General features: G+C 48.0%; 2 protein-coding genes and 2 non-coding genes across 4 annotated transcripts in view; 1 reads left to right on the forward strand and 3 right to left on the reverse strand.

Annotated features, from left to right (window-relative positions):
• Nucleotides 1-20,130, reverse strand: part of LOC132807201 (zinc finger protein 229-like) — a 427,695-nt gene that overhangs the window by 71,760 nt on the left and 335,805 nt on the right. The window lies entirely within an intron of this gene.
• trnae-cuc (transfer RNA glutamic acid (anticodon CUC)) lies at nt 4,198-4,269 on the reverse strand. The gene has a single exon. It is a non-coding gene; the product is annotated as a tRNA-Glu (tRNA).
• Nucleotides 4,925-4,996, reverse strand: trnae-cuc (transfer RNA glutamic acid (anticodon CUC)). The gene has a single exon. It is a non-coding gene; the product is annotated as a tRNA-Glu (tRNA).
• LOC132807192 (zinc finger protein 530-like) lies at nt 10,735-13,434 on the forward strand. Its single transcript, XM_060821486.1, has one exon. It carries the CDS (start codon nt 10,735-10,737, stop codon nt 11,575-11,577), a length of 843 nt encoding a protein of 280 aa, XP_060677469.1. The 3' UTR covers nt 11,578-13,434.

Raw genomic sequence — 20,130 nt, forward strand, 5'->3', positions numbered from 1 at the left:
ATTTTGAAGGTGAAGAAAGAAATATTTTAACAAGACATGAGGGGCACCTTTTTTTTAAAGATAAAGAGTGGTTCGTGTGAGGAATCAATGTCCAGAGGAGTTGTTGGATGCAGGTACAGTTACAATGTTTAAAAGACATTTGGATAAGTACATGAATAGGGAAAGTTCGGAGGGATATGGGCCAATCATTGGCAGGTGGGCCCAGTTTAGTTTCAGAACACCATCAGCATGGACGTGTTCGACTGAGTGGTCTGTTTCTGTGCTGTATGACTCTGTAACTGTTCTGTACTGGTCTTAAAACCATTTTCTTGCCTCCTCCCATAACTTCTTCGTTCTTCAAAATCACATGAACTCAGCCTTGAATAAATTCAATAACCGACCTAATTGCAGGAAGACATCCTCACTTCTGAACTCAATTCCTCTCGCTGATATACTACTTGCTTTGCTCATTGCTTGCTGCACTTTCTGACAACTGGCAGTGACTGGTGTGGAAGGACACTGAGGCCCCTTTGTCTATCCACACGTCACTCCTGATGTAGGGCTCGTGCCCGAAACGTCAACCCTCTTCCTCCTCAGTTGCTGCCTGACCTACTGTGGTTTTCCAGCGCCACAATATTCAACTCTGATACAGCACAGCAGTCCAAAGTTGAGCACGTACACCTTAGTCCAACACAGGCACCTCCCGATCATAACAAATATTAAGCGTCCAAATGCGAATACGGGAGACAAATGCCGACGCTATTTTATTTTGCCAATTTTTTTCCCTGTGCCTCTACATTTTATTTCTTTTGCATTTTGTCTGGCTTCTCAACGTTTCTGTCCTTTCCCCAGGGCAGAGGTATTCCAAAACTAGAGGGTAGAGGCTTAGGGTATGGGGGAAGGATTTTAAAAGATCTAAAAGACTAGGAATAGAACATTCACCCCTTACTGAGCGAAAGTGAGGACTGCAGATGCTGGATATTAGAGTCGAGAGTGTGGAGCTGGAAAAGCACAGCAGGTCAGGCAGCATCCGAGGACCAGAAGAATTGACGTTTCGGGCAAAACCCTTCATCAGGAAATAGCCATGGGAAACTGCAGGGCTGTAGCGTAATCGAGTGAGTCTAAGTGGGATGCTGTTGGGAAGGTTGGTGTGAATGGCCTGGAAGGATGATATGGTTCCACTGCGTTAGCCACGTGTATTGTGAGAAATGTAGGAGGAGTGGGTTCCAGTTCATGGGACATTGACACCAGGCCTGGAGAAGGTGGCATTTGTGCCGTCTCTCTCTTCACATTCTGCCCCCCTGTCCATTTTCTCCCTATTCACTGCCCCCTGCCCATTCTCTCTCCTCACACTGCACCCTCTATTCTCCCCCCCCAACAACCCTCTGAACCACAGTCTGTTCCCCTGTCCATTTCCCTCCTTTCTCCACCACCACCAGCGACCCCCTCATCCCCTGCACCCCCACAATCGTCCTTTCTCGTGCCTCAGCCCTCTTTGATCGCTGTATGAAGTCTTTCTCAGGGGAGATAGAGAATGGATGGTGATGACTTTACCTGGGAAGCACGGCATGTGGGAAATAGTTGATATTTAAAATTGAGAATAACTAAAACCGTATATTCAGAAACTTCGTTTAAAGTCGCGAAGAATGTTATTTTTTCCAAAACAAAAGCTGCAAAAATCTTTCTGAAACTTGCATTGATGTATGTGCAGTTAGGCCACAACAAAGGAGAGGCTGTAAGGAGTGAATGAGTGAATAAAAGACAAGTCCAACCTTGCCCTCGAGGAGAAAGTGAAAACTGCAGATGCTGGAGATCAGAGTCGAGAGCGTGGTGTTGGAAAAGCTCAGCAGGTCAGGCAGCATCCAAGGGGCAGGAGAATCGCGTTTCGTGCATAAGCACTTGGCACTCGGCCATCGTTCGTTCAATCCCCCTGCGATGGCGCGTGAACTCACTGGTGCCTCCGCAGGTGGGAGGAGCAGGTGAATCCTTTCCGGCACTGACAGCAGGTGAATGGCCTCTCTCCGGTGTGGAGCCGCTGGTGGGTCAGCAGTGCAGCTGTCTGAGTGAACCCTCTCCCGCACATGGGGCACGTGAATGGCTTCTCTCCCTTGTGGACCCACTCGTGCAACTGCAGATGGCAGATCCGACTGAAGCCCTTCCTGCACACTGAGCAGGTGAATGGCCTCTCCCGGTGTGAATGAGTCTGTGGGTTTCCAGCACGGATGAGGAAGGGAATCCTTTCCCACGGTCCCCACATTTCCACGGTTTCCCCATTGAAGGAGCTTTCCTTGTGTTGTTCTGGGTTTGAAATTACCAGTCTATCCCCACCGTGAGGGGTGAGAGTTTGATTCCCCTAAGCTGAGTAAATGGTTTGAAGCACTTTTCACAGTCAGCGCACTGAATCTCCCTCACTCGGGTGTCTCAGTATTCTTCCTGCCACACCAATGTCCAAAATCTTTCAAGCAAACATGTCTTCTAGATTGGAATGGCTGCTGATATTCAAGGCCCAATGAATCAAGTGGCTCTGTCAGAAGTTGATGCATCATTTGCTTTCAGATTTCTTTCTGCACGTCTTCCTGCAAAGAAAAATCACAAAATAAGTGATCACTGTCAGTACAGTTAAATGAACATAACATAGGTGGCAATTCCTTTAGATTGCCAGATGCCGGCTGATCACATATTATCCAGGCCACAGAAACCTGAAAACCCTCATGCAGCCAGATAGGCTTAGGTATGTATGGAGGAAAACTTCATTCCAGTGACAATAACATGGAACAAACTGCCTACAAAGATGCTGGAAATGGAGCTGAATCAAGGATATGAAAATGAAATGTTAAGGCTGCTTGAGAAAAGAAAGGCAGTAAAATTGCTGAATGACTTCCTGCTGGCCTATTAAACAAAAAATAATGACAAAAAAGGACGTAACTCCATTATTACATTAGAAGGTGAATAATAATTTCAAACAAACCTTTACAACAGCCAACAATATCAGATATACATCATATAGAACAAAGAACAAAGAACATTTACAGCCCAGGAACAGGCCCTTCAAGCCTGAGCCGATCCAAATGTACTGTCTAAACCTGTTGGTCAATTCCTAAGTGTTGTATCCCTCTACTCCCCACCCACTCATGCACTTATCCAGACGCATCTTAAATGAATCTACCGTGCTTGCCTCTACCACTCTGCTGACAACGCGTTCCAAACGCCCACCATCCTCTGTGTGAACTAAAACTTATTTTCGCTTTGAATAAGTGCTGCCCTTGCCGCGTTCATTGTAATGGCAGCTCTGCCCCATCCCTGAGTAAGGAAGACGGATCTCGTTTAACGAAGCTGCTTTTTGAGAAAATTGATTATCTGTTTTCGCACAAGGTAATGTAAGAAGCTAGGGCTCGTCCAGGATTTGAACCCGGGATCTCTCACACGTCCACGCAGCAGGAGGCCCGAAGCGAGAATCACACCGCTAGACCAACGAGCCACATACAGTTGGTGCTCTACATTTTTTTTAATAATATGCCAATCCCTTAAATGCTGCCCAGTTCCTTGGGAATCTAACTTTTTAGTTGTGAACATGAGTAAAGGAGCAATCCTTTTCGAGGGTGCAAACTGTATACGTGCCAAACTGAGGGAATACACGAGGAAAATAGCTTTAAGAGAGATGGAAGGTATTTGAGCACCTTTGGAGTGTCTGCTCCCTCCCTGGGTTCACTCCAGTTGCTACAAATGAATAGTGTTTCACCCACCCGTACCTCCCCTCCCCCCTCGCTGCTGGAGGATGGTGAATGGAAAGAGGGAGACATTGCTTTGCTCCCAGATATTGCCCAGCGAGAGGAAGTTTCACTCTGAAACTGACGGGGCTGCATCCGCATTGTGACGTCAACAATGGAGGCGGGCCGGACAGCTGTCCTGCAGTTGAGGCACGTGTGGAGGGGAGGGCACTTTGCAAAGCCCACTCTCCTCCAAGTCAATGCAGTTTGAGTTCAAGCAAAGCAAGGGGTTTAAATTTATTTTAGGAAACCTCCTTTGTGCCGTGGGAAAACTCCCGCCGCTGGAAATACAGTGCTACAGATTCAAATTAACAGAAGCAGGAGTAGACCATTTGGGCAAGCCTGCTTCGTCATTCATTAAGATCACAGCTCCACCAAACTGCACTATCCCGACTAACCGGTAAAGCGCATTTCAGAAGAATGGACAGCCCGTAGGCCAGCTAAAAACTGCTTCCCTGACCGGGAATCGAACCCGGGCCGCGGCGGTGAGAGCGCCAAATCCTAACCACTAGACTACCAGGGAGACATAAAGCCGCCCGTGTAGCTCTGCTGAAAATGGCCTCGCTGCCCGGGAATCGAACCCGGGCTGCAGCAGTAAGAAGACTTGCACCGGTGCATCCATCAATGTAACTTTTTTGTGTCCATTGCTCCCGATGCGATCTCTATAACATTGGGGAGACTTAGAGTCAAGTCACATCTCCGGGACTCTCCTGCGCGCCTTTATTGCAAAAAAGCGCGGAGTGGACCCGGAAGCTGGTGTAGCGCAAGCTAACCTGGGTAGGTTTCTCTTCCTATAAATGCGCGCAGGAGAGTTCCGCAGATGTGACTTGACTCTCCTGTCTCCCCAATGTTATAGAGATCGCATCGGGAGCAATGGACACAAAAACTTACATTGATGGATACAAGAAAAATTAAATTTAAACTGTAAAACACACGTAACCGCGTCTACAAACAGACACTGCCAAGCAGCCCCGACCTGCTCCGTCGAGAGAGTGAAGACTGTTCACTCGTTTGTAGCTGCAGAAGCAATCATCCCAACACATGCAAACAAATCTGCATCAGGATGCTATTTGAACGAGCTACATCACACTGCAGCACCCAGGTACGGTGAAGATCAATAAACAACTGTAAAGCGCATTTCAGAAGAATGGACAGCCCGTAGGCCAGCTAAAAACTGCTTCCCTGACCGGGAATCGAACCCGGGCCGCGGCGGTGAGAGCGCCAAATCCTAACCACTAGACTACCAGGGAGACATAAAGCCGCCCGTGTAGCTCTGCTGAAAATGGCCTCGCTGCCCGGGAATCGAACCCGGGCTGCAGCAGTAAGAAGACTTGCACCGGTGCATCCATCAATGTAACTTTTTTGTGTCCATTGCTCCCGATGCGATCTCTATAACATTGGGGAGACTTAGAGTCAAGTCACATCTCCGGGACTCTCCTGCGCGCCTTTATTGCAAAAAAGCGCGGAGTGGACCCGGAAGCTGGTGTAGCGCAAGCTAACCTGGGTAGGTTTCTCTTCCTATAAATGCGCGCAGGAGAGTTCCGCAGATGTTGGAGAACAGAGACACGGTGGGGGAGGGGTTCAGGTACATAAAATTAAACATTTCTCAACACCAGGTTATCGTCCAACTGGTTTATTTGGAAGCACGAGCTTTCAGAGCGCTGCTCCTTCATGGGATGTTTGTTGAACAGGATCATAAGACACAACCACCTGATGAAGGAGCAGCGCTCCAAAAGCTTATGTTTGCAAATGAGCCTGTTGGAGTATCACCTGGTGTGGTGTGAATTTTAACTTCGTACACCCCAGTCCAACACCGGCATCTCCAAATTGGGGACATAGTTCTTTGGAAGTTGCATCATTGGTAGACAGGGTGGTGAAGGAGGCGTTTAGCACACTTTCCTTCATTGTTCACACCGTTCAGTGCAGGAGGTGGGACATCACGTTGATGTTGTACAGGATATTGGTGAGACCACGGGTAGAGTACTGAGTACACTTCTGGTCGCCCTATCGACGACCACAAGTTGTCGGGTAACCTTATTTCGATTTATAAAGTCATGGGGCGTGTAGGAAAGGTAAATATCACAGGGGGGAAGAAAGGGTGCATCTCACCTCTTTTTTTACTTCTCTTGGCATTTGGACACTTCAATTCTGTCAGTAACAGCATCTCCAGAGAGCGTACTGCGCACGCTCGCCGTTACGAGGATGAAACTGCGCATGCTCCTCGCAAAGCATGCGTCACGGCTTTCTTTTGGTGGACCAATCGGAAGCCCTGGAGGACCGGAAGGATACCAGTCCTCCTGCCAATCAGAGCCTTCCTATTGTCTGAATGCAGAAGTTGGAACACGAGCTTCGGAAGCTGCTGCTCCTCTCTCTGAATGAAGATTGAGTTTGCTCCAGACTGTAACCTCCTTACTCCGTCACCCATCTGTGAGTACGGCACACTCTTCTCAACTCCTTTTCCTTTTATTTTCATTCTTGGATTCAATCTTTCACTTCCCTTTCCTTTCGGTTGCTGCAAATGAATTCACGGCGTGGACCGATTCGGGACAAGGTTTTTATAAACAGAGAGTGGTTCATGTATGGAATGAATATCCAGAGGAAGTGGTGGATGCACGGACAGATACAACGTTTGACCGACATTTGGAGAAGTACATGAATAGGGAAGGTGCGGGGGGATACTGGCCAAACACTAGCAAGTGGCACTACTTTAGTTTGAGAACATACTCAGCGTGGAATAGTTGGGCTGAAGGGTCCGTTTCTGTGCTGTCTGACCGTAACTGTTCTGTTGTGGTCTTAAAACCATTTTCTTGCCTTGTACCTGCTTCTAACACACAAATCACTCAAAAAAAAACCCCCACCTCAACCACACAACATAAATATCCACACTTTGTTCAAAAATCAGAGGAACTCAGCCTTGAATATATTCAATAACCCCCCTAACTGCAGGAAGACATCCCCACTTCTAATCCCAGTTCATTTTGTGATTTATACCACTTGCCTTGCTGATTGCTTGCTGCACTTGTCTGACAACTGGCAGTGACTGGTGTAGAAGGACGCTGAGGCCTCTTTGTACATCCACACATCATTCCTGATGAAGGGCTCGGGCCTGAGATGTCAATTCTCCTGGTCCTCAGATGCTGCCTGTCTTGCTGTGCTTTTCCAACCCCAAACGTTTCGACTCTGATTCCAGCAGCTGCAGGTCTCACTTTCTCTACATTGGATGCTGAGGGTTAACCTTATAAATGTTTAAGGGGCATTCCTAGAGGCATGGCACTCACCCACAGATTCAATCAATAAACACATCGACCTGGACCCAATATACCGGCCACTGCAGCGGACAGCTGGAACTGACAATCGGAAGCGGCAGAGACAAACCACTATAAATGCCGGAGGAAACAACACAGAAGTGCTTCACAGGAGACTCCCAAGCACTGAGGATGTCACCTAGACAGGGGACGAAACGTCTGCAACACAAATTCCCAGCTCGGCAAACAGAACCACAACAACGAGCAGCCGAGCTACAAATCTTCTCCCAAACTTGGAATACATAACATGGCTACAACACTATGATATAACTAGAAATAATTATAAATCAAATTTATACAGCCGTAAATAAATACATATTGCACAGTAACACTATGATATATCCCTGTCCAGTATGACTTTTACTGTTCAGTTAAACGAAACTTGAAAGGGCTCAGAAAATGTTTACAAAGATGTTGCCAGGGTTTGAGCTACAGGGAGTGGCTAAATAAGCTGGGGCTGTTTTCCCTGGAGCATCGGAGGCTGAGGGGTGACCTTATTGAGGTTTATAAAATAATGAGGGGCATGGATAGGGTGAATAGACAAGGTCTTTTCCCTGGGGTGGGAGAGTCCCGAACTAGAGGTGAGAGGGGAAAAGACATAAAAAGGACCTAAGGGGCAACTTTGTCAGTCAGAGGGTGGTGCGTGTATGGAATGAGCTGCCAGAGGAAGTGGTGGAGGCTGGGACAATTGCAACATTTGAAAGGCATCTGGATGGGAATATGAATGGGAAGGGTTTGGAGGGACGTGCTGGCACATCGGACTAGATCAATTTTGGCTATGTGCTCGGCATGCACCAGTTGCACATAGGGTCTCTTTGTGTGCTATACATCTGTATGACTCTCAATGCTGTCCAGGTGAGTCAGTGATGTTATAACAACAACACTGGACCAGCAATCCAGAGGCCCCAGGCAAATAATCTGGGCTCATGGGTCCAAATACCAGTAAAAACAAACATTGGGGAATTTAAATTTTTTTTAAAATCTGAACTGAAAACTAGTCTCAGTCATTGAGAGAATGAAACTTTTCTGAAAACCCATTTGATTCAATAACGCTCTTCAGGGAAGGAAACCCGCTAGCATTAACTTGGTGCTGCCTGCATATGATGGCTCACGTGCTTGACTTTTAAAATGCCCCCTAAAGTCTGGCAATCCTCTTGTCTGAAGGGCAGTTAGGGACGAAAACATTGTTGGCCTTGCCAAAAAAAAGCCCACATTCCATGAAGGAGTTTATCTCGAATGTGACTTCACATCTGCGAATGGGTCACATCAGAACATCCAGACAAATAAGCACCAAAATGTCTGGTGCTGCAAGAGTACAGCAGGTCAGCCAGCATCAGAGGAGCAGGAGGTTTGATGTTTTGGGCATAACCCCTTGATTAGGAATGTGGGGTGGGCCCAAAGGGACAGAGATAAATGGGAGGGAGGTGGGACTGGGGGAAGGGAGCTGAGAATGCTATGGGTAGATGAAAGCGAGGGAAGGAGGTGACAGGTCAGAGAGGAGGGTGGAGCAGATAGATGGGAAGGCAGATGGACAGGTGGGACAGTTCAAAAGAGCAGTCCCAAGTTCGAGGGTTGTGTCTGGGATTGGGCAGTGGGGGGGGGGGGGTAAATGAGGAAACTGGTGAAATCAATATTGATCCTGTATGGTTGGAGGGTCCCAATGCAGAGGCATTCTTCCTCCAGGTATCAGGTGGCCTAGGACCCTGCAACCACACGGCATCAACATCGATTTCACCAGTTTCCTCACATTCCCTCCCCCCTCCCACCCCAGCTCCAACCCTCCAACTCAGCACCACCCTCTTGAACTGTCCCACCTGTCCATCTTCCTTCCCACCAATCTGCTCCACCCTGTCGCCATCACCTCCCCCCCCCAACCTGCATCTACCTTACCCCCAGCCCCACTCCCACCTTCCTATTTATCTCTCAGCACCCTTTCCACACCCCCAAACCCCCACCCCCCTCCCCCTCCGCAATTCCTGATGAAGGACACGAGAGAGACACAGACAGCGATCTAGACCAATGCATCCAGCATATGCACCTTTCCTGAGTTCACCTCCTTTCACTTCACTTCCTACAAACCAACAGTTTAATCCCAAAATGAGAAAAGAAATGGAATAGGAGGGGTGAGAAGAGAGGGTGCTGTACTCACAGAGGTTGGTGCAGTCTGGGGTAACACTCAATCTTCATTCAGAGAGAGAGAGAGAGAGAGCAGCAGGAGCTCATGATCCAACTTCCGCATTCAGACACTGAGGGGATGCTCTGATTGGTAGGAGGACCAGCCTTCCTTCCGGTCCTCCAAGGCTCCCCATTGGTCATGCCTCCCCGTGTCAAGGTTAAGGGAGGGGCACGTGAGGGTAGTGGAGGAGAGAGGTCGCGTGGGCGTCACAAAGACCAGTGCCGCCGCGTGACGCACGGCGCGGTGGACCAATGGGAAAGGCTGGAACGCCGCACGGGCGGGCGGTCCGTCAAATCAACGCGCGGCCTCTGTGACGACAGCGGTTCCTCGATTCACGTGACCGGTTGCTCCTGCACATGCGCCATTGCGGGGGGGTCAAGGGGAGCTGATGTTGTGTTGGTCTGGAGGGTCCCTGTGTCCAGGAAGAGGTGAGTGTGGCTCAGTCAATGAGCATCAGTCAGACCCTGCTGGAGCATGGGGGGGAGGTGGGATATTAGGTACAGCAAGAGTTAAAGAGTGTGTGGGATGGAGATTTACAGCTTTTTTAGGTAATAAGTCCCTTTCTGGACAATACTGGGGAATGGGTAATATCAGAAACAGCAGAGTGAGAATTGAAGAAAAGTGTGTGTGTGTGTGTGTGTGTGTGTGTGTGTGTGTGTGTGTGGTGGGGGGGGGGGGGGTGGAGATTTGCAACACTTCTTAAAGTTAAAAATCACACAACTCTAGGTTATAGGAGAAAGTGAGGTCTGCAGATGCTGGAGATCAGAGCTGAAAATGTGTTGCTGGAAAAGCTCAGCAGGTCAGGCAGCATCCAAGGAACAGGAGATTCGACGTTTCGGGCATGAGCCCTTCTTCAGGAATGAGGAAAGTGTCCTCATTCTTTCCTCATTCCTGATGAAGGGCTTTTGCCCGAAACGTCGATTTTTTTTTCCCTACTCCTCGGATGCTGCCTGACCTGCTGTGCTTTTCCAGCACCACACTGATCTCCAGCATCTGCTGTCTTTTTCGCCTGGAGGTTTTACTAGCTACCTGATGAAGGTGCAGAGCTCTGAAAGCTCGAACTTCTAAACAAATCTAATGGACTACAACCTGGTGATGTGTGATTTTTTTTTTACCTTTGTACACCCCAGCCCAACACTGGCATCTGCATATTGTAACTTGATTGTTTTAGGGAAGTTCTACAGAAACTAGAATGATCTGTTCTAAATTCCTGTCATGTGCAGGCAGCAATGACTTTTGTAATCCCCTTTTTCACAGGATATGAGAAGAGCAGCTTTGCAGGTAGAGCTCCCCAATGGAGTACCATGTGAAGGTCTGACAGAGCCCCTTGATTCGTGGGACAGGAGAGACGTCCCTCTTTCAGTCCAGAAGGGGCAAATTCTTTGAACGTTTTTGTCTGCTTCAGTAGGCTCTTAAAGTATCATCTTTACCTGAACCACAGGGGCACGTGCCTGAGCCAGTTTGCCCACTGTGGGGAAAGGAAGTCTCAGGAGGCATTCCGCACGCCATGGAGAAACCATGGAAGTGTGGGGATTGCAGGAAAGGATTCCGCTCCCCCTCCGTGCTGGAGATCCACCGCCGTGTCCACACTGGGGAGAGGCCGTTCAGCTGCTCCGAGTGCGGGAAGGGCTTCACCCAGTCGTCTATCCTGCTGACCCACCAGCGTTTCCACACCGGGGAGCGGCCCTTCACCTGCCCCGTCTGCGGCAAGTGCTTCACCCAGTCGTCCACCCTGCTGACCCACCAGCGGGTCCACACCAGGGAGCGGCCCTTCACCTGCTCCATCTGCGGCAAGGGCTTCACCGACTCCTCCCACCTGCTGACCCACCAGCGGGTCCACACCGGGGAGAGGCCGTTCAGCTGCTCGGTCTGCGGCAAGAGCTTTACCCAGTCGTCCAACCTGCTGCAGCACCAGCAGGTCCACACCGGGGAGTGGCCCTTCACCTGCTCTGTCTGCGGCAAGGGCTTCGCCCGCTCGTCCGACCTGCTAACCCACCAGCGGGTCCACACGGGGGAGCGGCCGTTCAGCTGCTCGGTCTGCGGCAAGAGCTTCACCCGCTCGTCCACCCTGCTGCGGCACCAGCGGCTTCACACCGGGGAGCGTCCCTTCACCTGCTCCGTCTGCGGCAAGAGCTTCTCTCACTCGTCCACCCTGCTGCGGCACCAGCGGCTTCACACCGGGGAGCGGCCCTTCACCTGCTCCGTCTGCGGCAAGGGCTTCACCCAGTCGTCCCACCTGTTCTCACACCAGCAGGTCCACACCGGGGAGCGGCCCTTCACCTGCCCCGTCTGCGGGAGGGGCTTCGCTTCCTCTCAGCACCTGCTGCGGCACCAGCGGGGGCACAAGTGACGGGGCCAGCCGCTGTGAGTCACCGCCCAGGGCTGAACCCTGGGTGGGATGGGGGAGGGTCACTGCAGTTGCTGTGCTCTCATCCCCTTGGCATCCAGTGGTTCTGCGAGCCTGCGACTGCGCATTTCCTCCTGAAGTGGAGATGTACAACACAGAAACAGACCCTTCGCTCCAACTCCTCCATATCCTCAACTAATCAAGTCCCATTTGCCAGCAATTGGCCCTATCCCTCCAAACCTCTCCTTACACAGATACCCAAGTGGATGCCTTTTAAATGTTGCAATTGTACCAGCCTCCACCACTTCCTCTGGCAGCTCATTCCGCACGCACACACCACCCTCTGTGTGAAAAATGTTGCCCCTTAGGACCCTTTTTAAATCTTTCCCCTCTCACCCTAAACCTATGCCCTCTAGTTCTGGCAAAAGACTTTGTCTATCCCTATCCATGCCCCTCATGATTTTATAAACCTCTCTTAAAGTCAACCCTCAGCCTCCGACGTTCCAGGGAAGACAACCCCAGCCTGTTCAGCCTCTCCCTGTAGCTCAAACCCTCCAACCCTGGCAACATCCTTGTCAATCTTTCTGAACCCTTTCAAGTTTTGCAACATCCTTCCGATAGACCAGAAGTGCACATAATACAGAGGAACTTCGATTATCCAGAATTAGATGAACCAGCACGGTGGCTCAGTGGTTAGCGCTGCTACCTCACAGTACCAGGGACCCTGGTTTCATTCCTGCCTCAGGTGACAGACTGTGTGGAGTTTGCACATTCTCCCCGCGTCTGCGTGGGTTTCCTCCTAGTGCTCCGGTTCCGTCCCACAGTCCAAAGATGTGCAGGTCAGGGTGAATTGGCCATGCTAAATTGCCCGTAGTGTTAGGTACATTAGTCAGAGGGAAATGGGTCTGGGTGGGTTACTCTTCGGAGGGTCAGTGTGGACTGGTTGGGCCTGTTTCCACACTGTAAGGGATCTAATCGTCAAGCGACTGAAATACACCCTGCATGTGTCCTTTGGATAATCGAGGTTCCTGTGTATTCCAAAAGTGGCCTAACCAACGTCCTGTCCAGACCCCAACCCCTATACTCAGTGCTGTGACCAATAAAGTGATCTGCAGAATCTGCGGGACTTGCTTAATCCTGGAAGGTAAATCACGTGTTTCTCCTTCTCTTGCAGGTGGATCCAAGATTTCACTCTCTGTCCCATTGAGTCTCCAGTCAGGTCCTTCAGCTCAACTGGTCTCTCTCAGTATTTCTGACCCATGTGAGCCTCTACGCACCTCCCCTTCACTTGCTCACACTTGATTTCCCTTACAGCAGCATTCCCTTCAGTTCCTTTCTCCCTGACGTCTGTAACCAGCTTCTCCTTAAATGCCGTCCACCTCGACCTGCTACTGTGGGGGTCATTCCCGCTGCAGACAGAGGTCTCTCCTTTGTAACCTCTTCAAAAGATTTACCGCTGACTTCCCCCTTCAGTCTTTTCCATTTCTGGGTCTTCCCGCTGTTGCGAAACTTGGAAGGGTTCAGAAAAGATTTACAAGGATGTTGCCAGGGTTGGAGGATCTGAGCTACAGGGAGAGGCTGAACAGGCTGGGGCTGTTTTCCCTGGAGCGTCGGAGGCTGAGGGATGACCTTATAGAGGTTTACAAAATTATGACCGGCATGGATAGGATAAATAGGCAAAGTCTTTTCCCTGGGGTTGGGGAATCCAGAACTAGAGGGCATAGGTTTAGGGTGAGAGGGGAAGATATAAAAGAGACCTACAGGGCAACGTTTTAATACAGAAGGTGGTGTGTGTATGGAATGAGCTGCCAGAGGATGTGGTGGAGGCTGGTACAATTGCAACATTTAAGAGGCATTTGGATGGGTACATGAATAGGAAGGGTTTGGAGGGATATGGGCCGGATGCTGGCAGGTGGGACTAGTTTGGGTTGGGATATTTGGTCGGTACGGATGGGTTAGACCGAAGGGTCTGTTTCCGTGCTGTACATCTCTTGACAAAGCCTTGTCTGAGGGTGAAATGTTGTCATTCCCGTTGATGCAGGTGGTCCCCTGTCTGTTGTCCTTTTTGTTTCCTTTCGCGGAAAGGGCGTCGCAGACATGGGCAGCGTTCCCGAGCCCCGCTCCGGAACGGGCTGTTCCGTCCTCTTCCAGCCCCCGGGGGGGGGGAATGGGCAGCTTGAGTGCATTGGGAGAGTGGGCCGTTCACCGGGAAGGTGCCAATGGGACGGGAGAGCGGTACCGGTAATGGGGCGAGGGGGAGATGCCTCAGACCGCCAGAAACACTGGGGCAGCTGCTCGCGTGCTCCTTTTGGATCTCACAGCACAGGGAGGCCATTCATCTGATTACCTCCCCGTCTCTGTCTCTCTGGCTCTGGCTCTGCGTCTGTCTGTCTCTCTGAGGTGACAGCGGATTCCAGCATATTGCTGCTTGCTGGGTAAACCTGTTTTTCCTCTGTTTTCCCCCTCTCTCTCCTGCTCAAACCCCTGAACTTCAGGCCGCCCCTGACCTTGTCACTATCAGTGAATAGGGAACAGCTTTTCTTCCTCCACCTTATCTGAACCTATCACAATCTTCCCCACTTTCACCAGTTGTATCTGTGTGTGACCCTCTCTTTCTGTGTCTCTTTCTCTCCTAAGCCCCCTCCCTCACCACATCCCATTTACCCACCCCCTCCTGTCATGCTCCCACTTTCAAACGGTCTCGTTGTGTTTTCACTGCCTCTTCCCCATCGTTTCCGTCAAGCACCTCATCTCACGCTTAGAACCCCTGCAGTGTAGGAGCAGGCCCTTCAGCCCATCCAACCCACACCTCACCCAGACCTCTGCCTGTAACCCTGCAATTCCCATTGGCTAACCCACCTAGCCTACACATCCCTGGGCACTATGGGTAATTTAGCACGGCCAATGCACCCTAACCTGCACATCCCTAGGCACTATGGGTAATTTAGCATGGCCAATGCACCCTAACCTGCACATCCCTAGGCACTATGGGTAATTTAGCATGGCCAATGCCCCCTAACCTGCACATCCCCAAACACTATGTAATTTTAAAAATTCTCCTGCGTGGAGGGGTGGGGGTATCGCGTGGAACTTGGAATTAATAAACGCGGGAGACGCGTGGAACTCGGTGGTAACGAGGACCCCGTAGCACAGACTTTAAAATTCCTAGAAGTGAGGGGCATTGGGTAAGGAGAGGGACAGGGGACAGAGACAGACAGAAACAGAGATACAGAGAGACCGACACAGGAAGTGAGAGAGAGAGAAAGAGGGAGATAGATAAAGAGAGACAGAAGGTAATAAAGACAAAGGGGAGAGAAACAGAGAAAAGGGAAGAGAAAGCAAGAGAGAAGGTTAGAGAAAAAGGATTGCGAGAAATAAGGGTTAGGGGTAAGGAGACTCGCAGCAGCCAGCGAAGAGAGAGAGAGCGAGCCGATCTGTCCCAGCAGCCTGAGGAGAGAGAGAGTGAGTGAAAAGAGCTGTACAACTGACAGAAAGTTTAACCCTTTGTGATCTGGTTTGAATGCACATTTGTTTGTCGGTGATTGAATGTTTAAGTTTTATTCCCTGGAGCTTGAGTTCCAGGACTGTTTTAAATGTGATTTTTATGGAAACTTAACATGATTTTTTAAAGTTGATAATTTCTGTTCTTTTACAAGTCATGACTGCCTTACTATCCGATTCTAACTAATCTCTTTTATCTTTACATAAAAGCAATATATGGAGGACAGTTGAAGTTTCAGTTCAACAGTAGGTTGTCGTAAAAACGAAAACTTCCATGGTTATTATCTGTGACCTTGGATTCGGCCATTGTTCATGCATTAGAAGTTTTTTTTTAACTTGAATTGGCAAATTCTTGTAAGACAGCTCTGATTATTTTACAACCTAAAGTATTGTAATTGAGTAATGATTGGTCAGGAGGACTTAAGAAAACTAATTTTGGATCTAAATTAGGGTACTAAAACTGGGTGATCACAGTGGATTTCAAAATTGGGAACTCTATTAATTTTACATTTTAAATATTGAATACTGAATAAATGGACGTAAATATATAAATAAGTTTACAAGGTAGGAACAGGCTTTAAAGTTAGTCAAGCATGAATTGATAAATTGGTGTTTGAGGATATGGGAAGCTAGGAACATTGCAATGTTTCTTAAAAGAAAGAAAAAGGGAAGAACGTAACGACTTGTCCCCTTCGGGAAGTACCAATAGGGGACAAGGAGATTGGGTTTGTGTGTGTCCCCCTCACCAGTGGGGAGGTTGGAACATCTAAAAGGAAATGACGGTCCTGGTTGAGAATCCGATAGGATTGTCAGAACAAATTGATCTATTTTTGAGGCCCAGTCTGTATATGTGGGCTGAGTTAATGTCTATTTTGAATATACTATTTACTGGGGAAGAAAGGGGACTTATATGGGGATGCTGGACAGGGAAAGATACAGAAGATAGAAGGGTGGAGTGGGAAAAACCCATTAGATGAATTGTTAGGAGAGGCACAGAAAGTGTTTGTAAAGAGAGAGGACGAGAGACAGTAGCAGAAGGCGAAAATGACGGTCGCTGCGGTTGATGAGGTAATTAGGAGAAGAATGGAACCAAGAGTGAGCAACCGGAGCAGCGGGTGACAGCATGTAGGGCAGAGAGGAAAGGGGATAGGGAGAGACAAGGAGGAGCATTTGGTAGAGGGTTTGAGCGACAGGGGCAGAGATGAAGGTCTCCACAGGCAGGATGCCATTATTGTGGAAAGATAGGGCATTTTAGGCGGGAGTGTCCTGATCTATAAAGGGAAGAAAGAGCCATTCCGCTTATGATTTGATAACGACAGGGAGGGGAACAACAACTGGCATCATTTCTGAGCAGTCAGGGGTTAACAACCCAGTCATAGATTGGCTGAATAGCACATTTGGTAGATGGGGAACTGTGCTGGGACAGCTGGCCCTTGGTTTATGCATCTCTGTTGCTATCTTTATTACCTGTGGTTGTTGTTGTATACCATGTATCAGGACGCTTGTGACACGAACAATTGACCGTGCCCTGACGGGAAAGGATAACCCCCCCACCCGCATACCAGGCAGCGGTGCTGGAGGAGCCTGTGATGGGGGCACCCCAGGGAAAGATTACGGGATCAGGATCAGAGGGAATGGAGGAGATATGCCTGAGAGAGAAGCGCGGGACAACTTATGATTTTACTTTATAACTGTATCTCTCATTTCTAATCCTTCCCATTTCGGGCCTCAGAATGTGAGGGCTGAGGTGCAGAGACCCCCTAGTTGTGTATTTGTTTTCTTTCCCGTTCAAATTGACAACAGGTAAATTTGTGCTTTTATGCTGCAGTTTGAGATTGTGAAGTGCTATATGCCTCGAGACTCAAGAGACTATTGTTCACTCAAGAGATTCCTAGCCATCATCTGGTATTCTTAAATGGCTTCGATTGGTCTCGACGGCCACTGATCACAGTGATAAGCCAGTTACCACTGCCCGTGTCCGTACTTGACAGCTGTAAAATGGATGTGGGTTTTTATTGGTCAAGTGAAGGTGACTGGTTAGCCAATGATGGGTAAGATTCCTTGAGCGAGGGACAACCTAAGACCGGCACAGTCGTGCATTGACCTTCAGAATAGTGGCCTGTGGTCATGTGGTTTTAACAGATGCCTGGCTTTTGTATCCGTGTCGGGAATCTGGTCAAGTTTCCGGCTTGCAAAGCAGCTTGATATAAGGAAAATCGTGGACCCAGTAGTTTGACATTGTATTCACTGTATTTTTGACAAAGGAAAATGCCAGTTTTGTGGCATCTTCCAGAACCAACTTAACAACAAACCTTTGGGAAGGAAGGAGAGCTCATTGAATCCTATTACAAAAAAGATTTGACACTATGTCAGTAGTTTGAAAATTTATTTTAAGATGTCATGGTATAATACGACCGATTTTACTGGGAGGTTGTACGATTGGGTGTTCTTTGGACAGCAGACAGAAGGCATTGCGTGGCAGTTTGAGACTGAAACACGGCTGGAAAGAATGTAGATTGATGAGGAAAATCAAATGGCAGAGTCTGAATCTGTCAGCCTGGCTTGATTGCATGAGTGGTGGTTCTTCAAAAGCATCTTCCAAGCCATGACCTCAACCACCAAGAACAGAGAAGTGTGAACACAGGATTCCGACTGCAAGATATATCGCATTGCTTCTTTGTTATTGACCAAAATGCTGGAACTCACTCCTGAACATTGTTGCAGACCACACCATGTTTGTGAAGCAATTTAAGAGGCAGCTCAGCACCACCTTTTCAAGGTCAGTTTGGAAAGAGTTGTTGGCACAGCCAATGATATTCACATCTCATGAAATAGTAAGCAAAGAGCCCAGGGTGTTGGAGGCTGAATGTTAGCATGGATAGAGGATTGGCTAACTACCACAGTTGTGGTAAGGGGCATGTTCAGGATGGCAACTTGTAACTTGTGGTGTACCACAGGGATCAGCGCTGGGGTCAACATTATTTACAATATGTATACGAATTACTTGGATAAGTAAAGTGAATGTACTATTGCTAAGTTTGCAGAAGAGACAGTTGATGTGAAAGCAGGTGGTGAGGATGACATTAGATATCTGGAGAGGGATATAGACAGGTTAAGCAAATGAACGAAAGCTTGGCAGATGGGAAAATGAGGTCATGCAGTTTGTCAGGAGGCGAAGAACTGAATATTAAATGGAGAAAACTTTAGAGGGATTTGGAATCACATCCACGAATCTCTTCATCCAATTTCAGTAAGTAATAGGGAGGCAAATGGGAGTTTGGCCTTTTCAACAGAGTATAAATGTAGAAAGGTTATAGTGAACCTTTGTAAGGCCCTAGTCAGGCCACAAGTGAATATTATGAACAGTTTAGGGCCCTTTACCTGAGGAAAGATATATTGGCATTGGAGGCAGTCCAGAGATGGTTGACCATGATGATATCGGATGGAAAGAATGTCTTATGAGGAGAACTGAATAGGTTGGGCCTGTGCTTATTAGAAGTTAGAAGAATTAGAGGTAACCTTATTGTCACGTACAAGATTCTGAGGAGACTTGACAGGCTAGATGTGGAAACGTGGGTGAGTCTGGGACCAGAGGAAGTAACCTCCAAATAAGAGATTGCATGCTTAGGACAGATAGGAATTTCTCCTGAGGGCAGTAAATCTGTGGAACTTGATACTAAAAGGGCTGTTGAGCCTGGGTTGTTATGTGCATTCAAGGCTGAGATAGTGTTTGTTTTAATCAGTAAGCGAATTGAGGATTACTGAGGATTATGGGACAATGGCAGAAAAGTGGAGTAAATGTTTACCAGAATAATTGTGATCTGAATGAATGGCAGAGTCAACTCAATGGGCTGAATTGAATAGTAAATACTAATGAGGAAAAGGATACAACTGGCAATTACAGACCAGTCAATGTTGGGAAGCCTAGAGATTGTAGGGAGTTGGTGGCATTTGGGCATTGTTACTGGATTTAACATCTGGAGTTTCAAAATGATGCTGCTATGGCCCCGATGCAATTTGAAATCAATTTATGTATCTGGAATATAAAGCTGCTTTGATGATCTTATCAATTGTCATAAGTACCGATCTTGTTCACTAATAACCTTGTTTTTAAGGAAGGAAATCTTCAGTCCTTTCCCAGTTTGGTGAATGTGTCACTCTTGATCCAAAGTCATGTGATTGACTCTTAACTGCCCTCTGAATTGGCACTTGGTTCTTTTAGGAGACAAAGTGTCACATTCCATGAATGAATAAAGAAAAATATTTAGGACAAGATTGTCACTGTCAGTGAAGGGAAGATTGTGATCTAGTGATACTGGTTAAGTAGCCCAGAGATTTCGGTTTTCTGAGAACAAAAATTAAAATCCCATCCTGGATGCTAGTGGACTTTATTTTCAATGAATAAAAAGATCAGGAAGTGAGAGTTTGTCTCAGTACTGGCAACAAGGAAACCATTATTGGCTAAGACAATGAATTGCAGATGTTGGAGATCAGCAACAATTGCTGGGAAACTGCAGCAGGTCTGGCAGCATCTGTGGAAAGAAAACAATTAATGTTTTGAATCCAGCCTAATTTTGAAGGACCACCGGACTCAAAACAGTAACACTGTTGTCTCCTCATAGATGCTGCCAGAACTATTGCTTTTGTCCAATCATTACTGATTGTTGTGAAAGTATTCTTTTCGGGAGGGAAATCTACCATTCACAACCCTACACATGTGTGCGCACGCTCACATCATGTGACTCCAGACCTACTACAATGTGGTTGACTCTCAACTAAGTTCTAGCATGTAGCCAATTGCTCGGTCCAAAGGCCATGAAGGATGGTGAGCGATGGTTGGACATGCGAGCAACAATCCCATCCCTCAAAATATTTTCTTATATATTATAAAGCATAAGTTAATGAAGGACAGCCAAAACAAACTGCTATGGGAAGGTCATCCCCAACTAACTTGATTTGCTTGTAGTTATAAATGTTGTTTTTAAAATCTTCTTCAGCGAGGACATTGGTTCCATCATTGTTGCAATACTGCATGCAATTCTGTGCTTTCTGATA

Source organism: Hemiscyllium ocellatum, assembly GCF_020745735.1.
Source record: "Hemiscyllium ocellatum isolate sHemOce1 chromosome 27 unlocalized genomic scaffold, sHemOce1.pat.X.cur. SUPER_27_unloc_10, whole genome shotgun sequence".
Taxonomy (NCBI): domain Eukaryota; kingdom Metazoa; phylum Chordata; class Chondrichthyes; order Orectolobiformes; family Hemiscylliidae; genus Hemiscyllium; species Hemiscyllium ocellatum.

Coding starts and splice junctions, on each gene's coding strand:
- LOC132807192 (XM_060821486.1), top strand. CDS start 10,735: ATGGAGAAACCATGGAAGTGTGGGGATTGCAGGAAAGGATTCCGCTCC.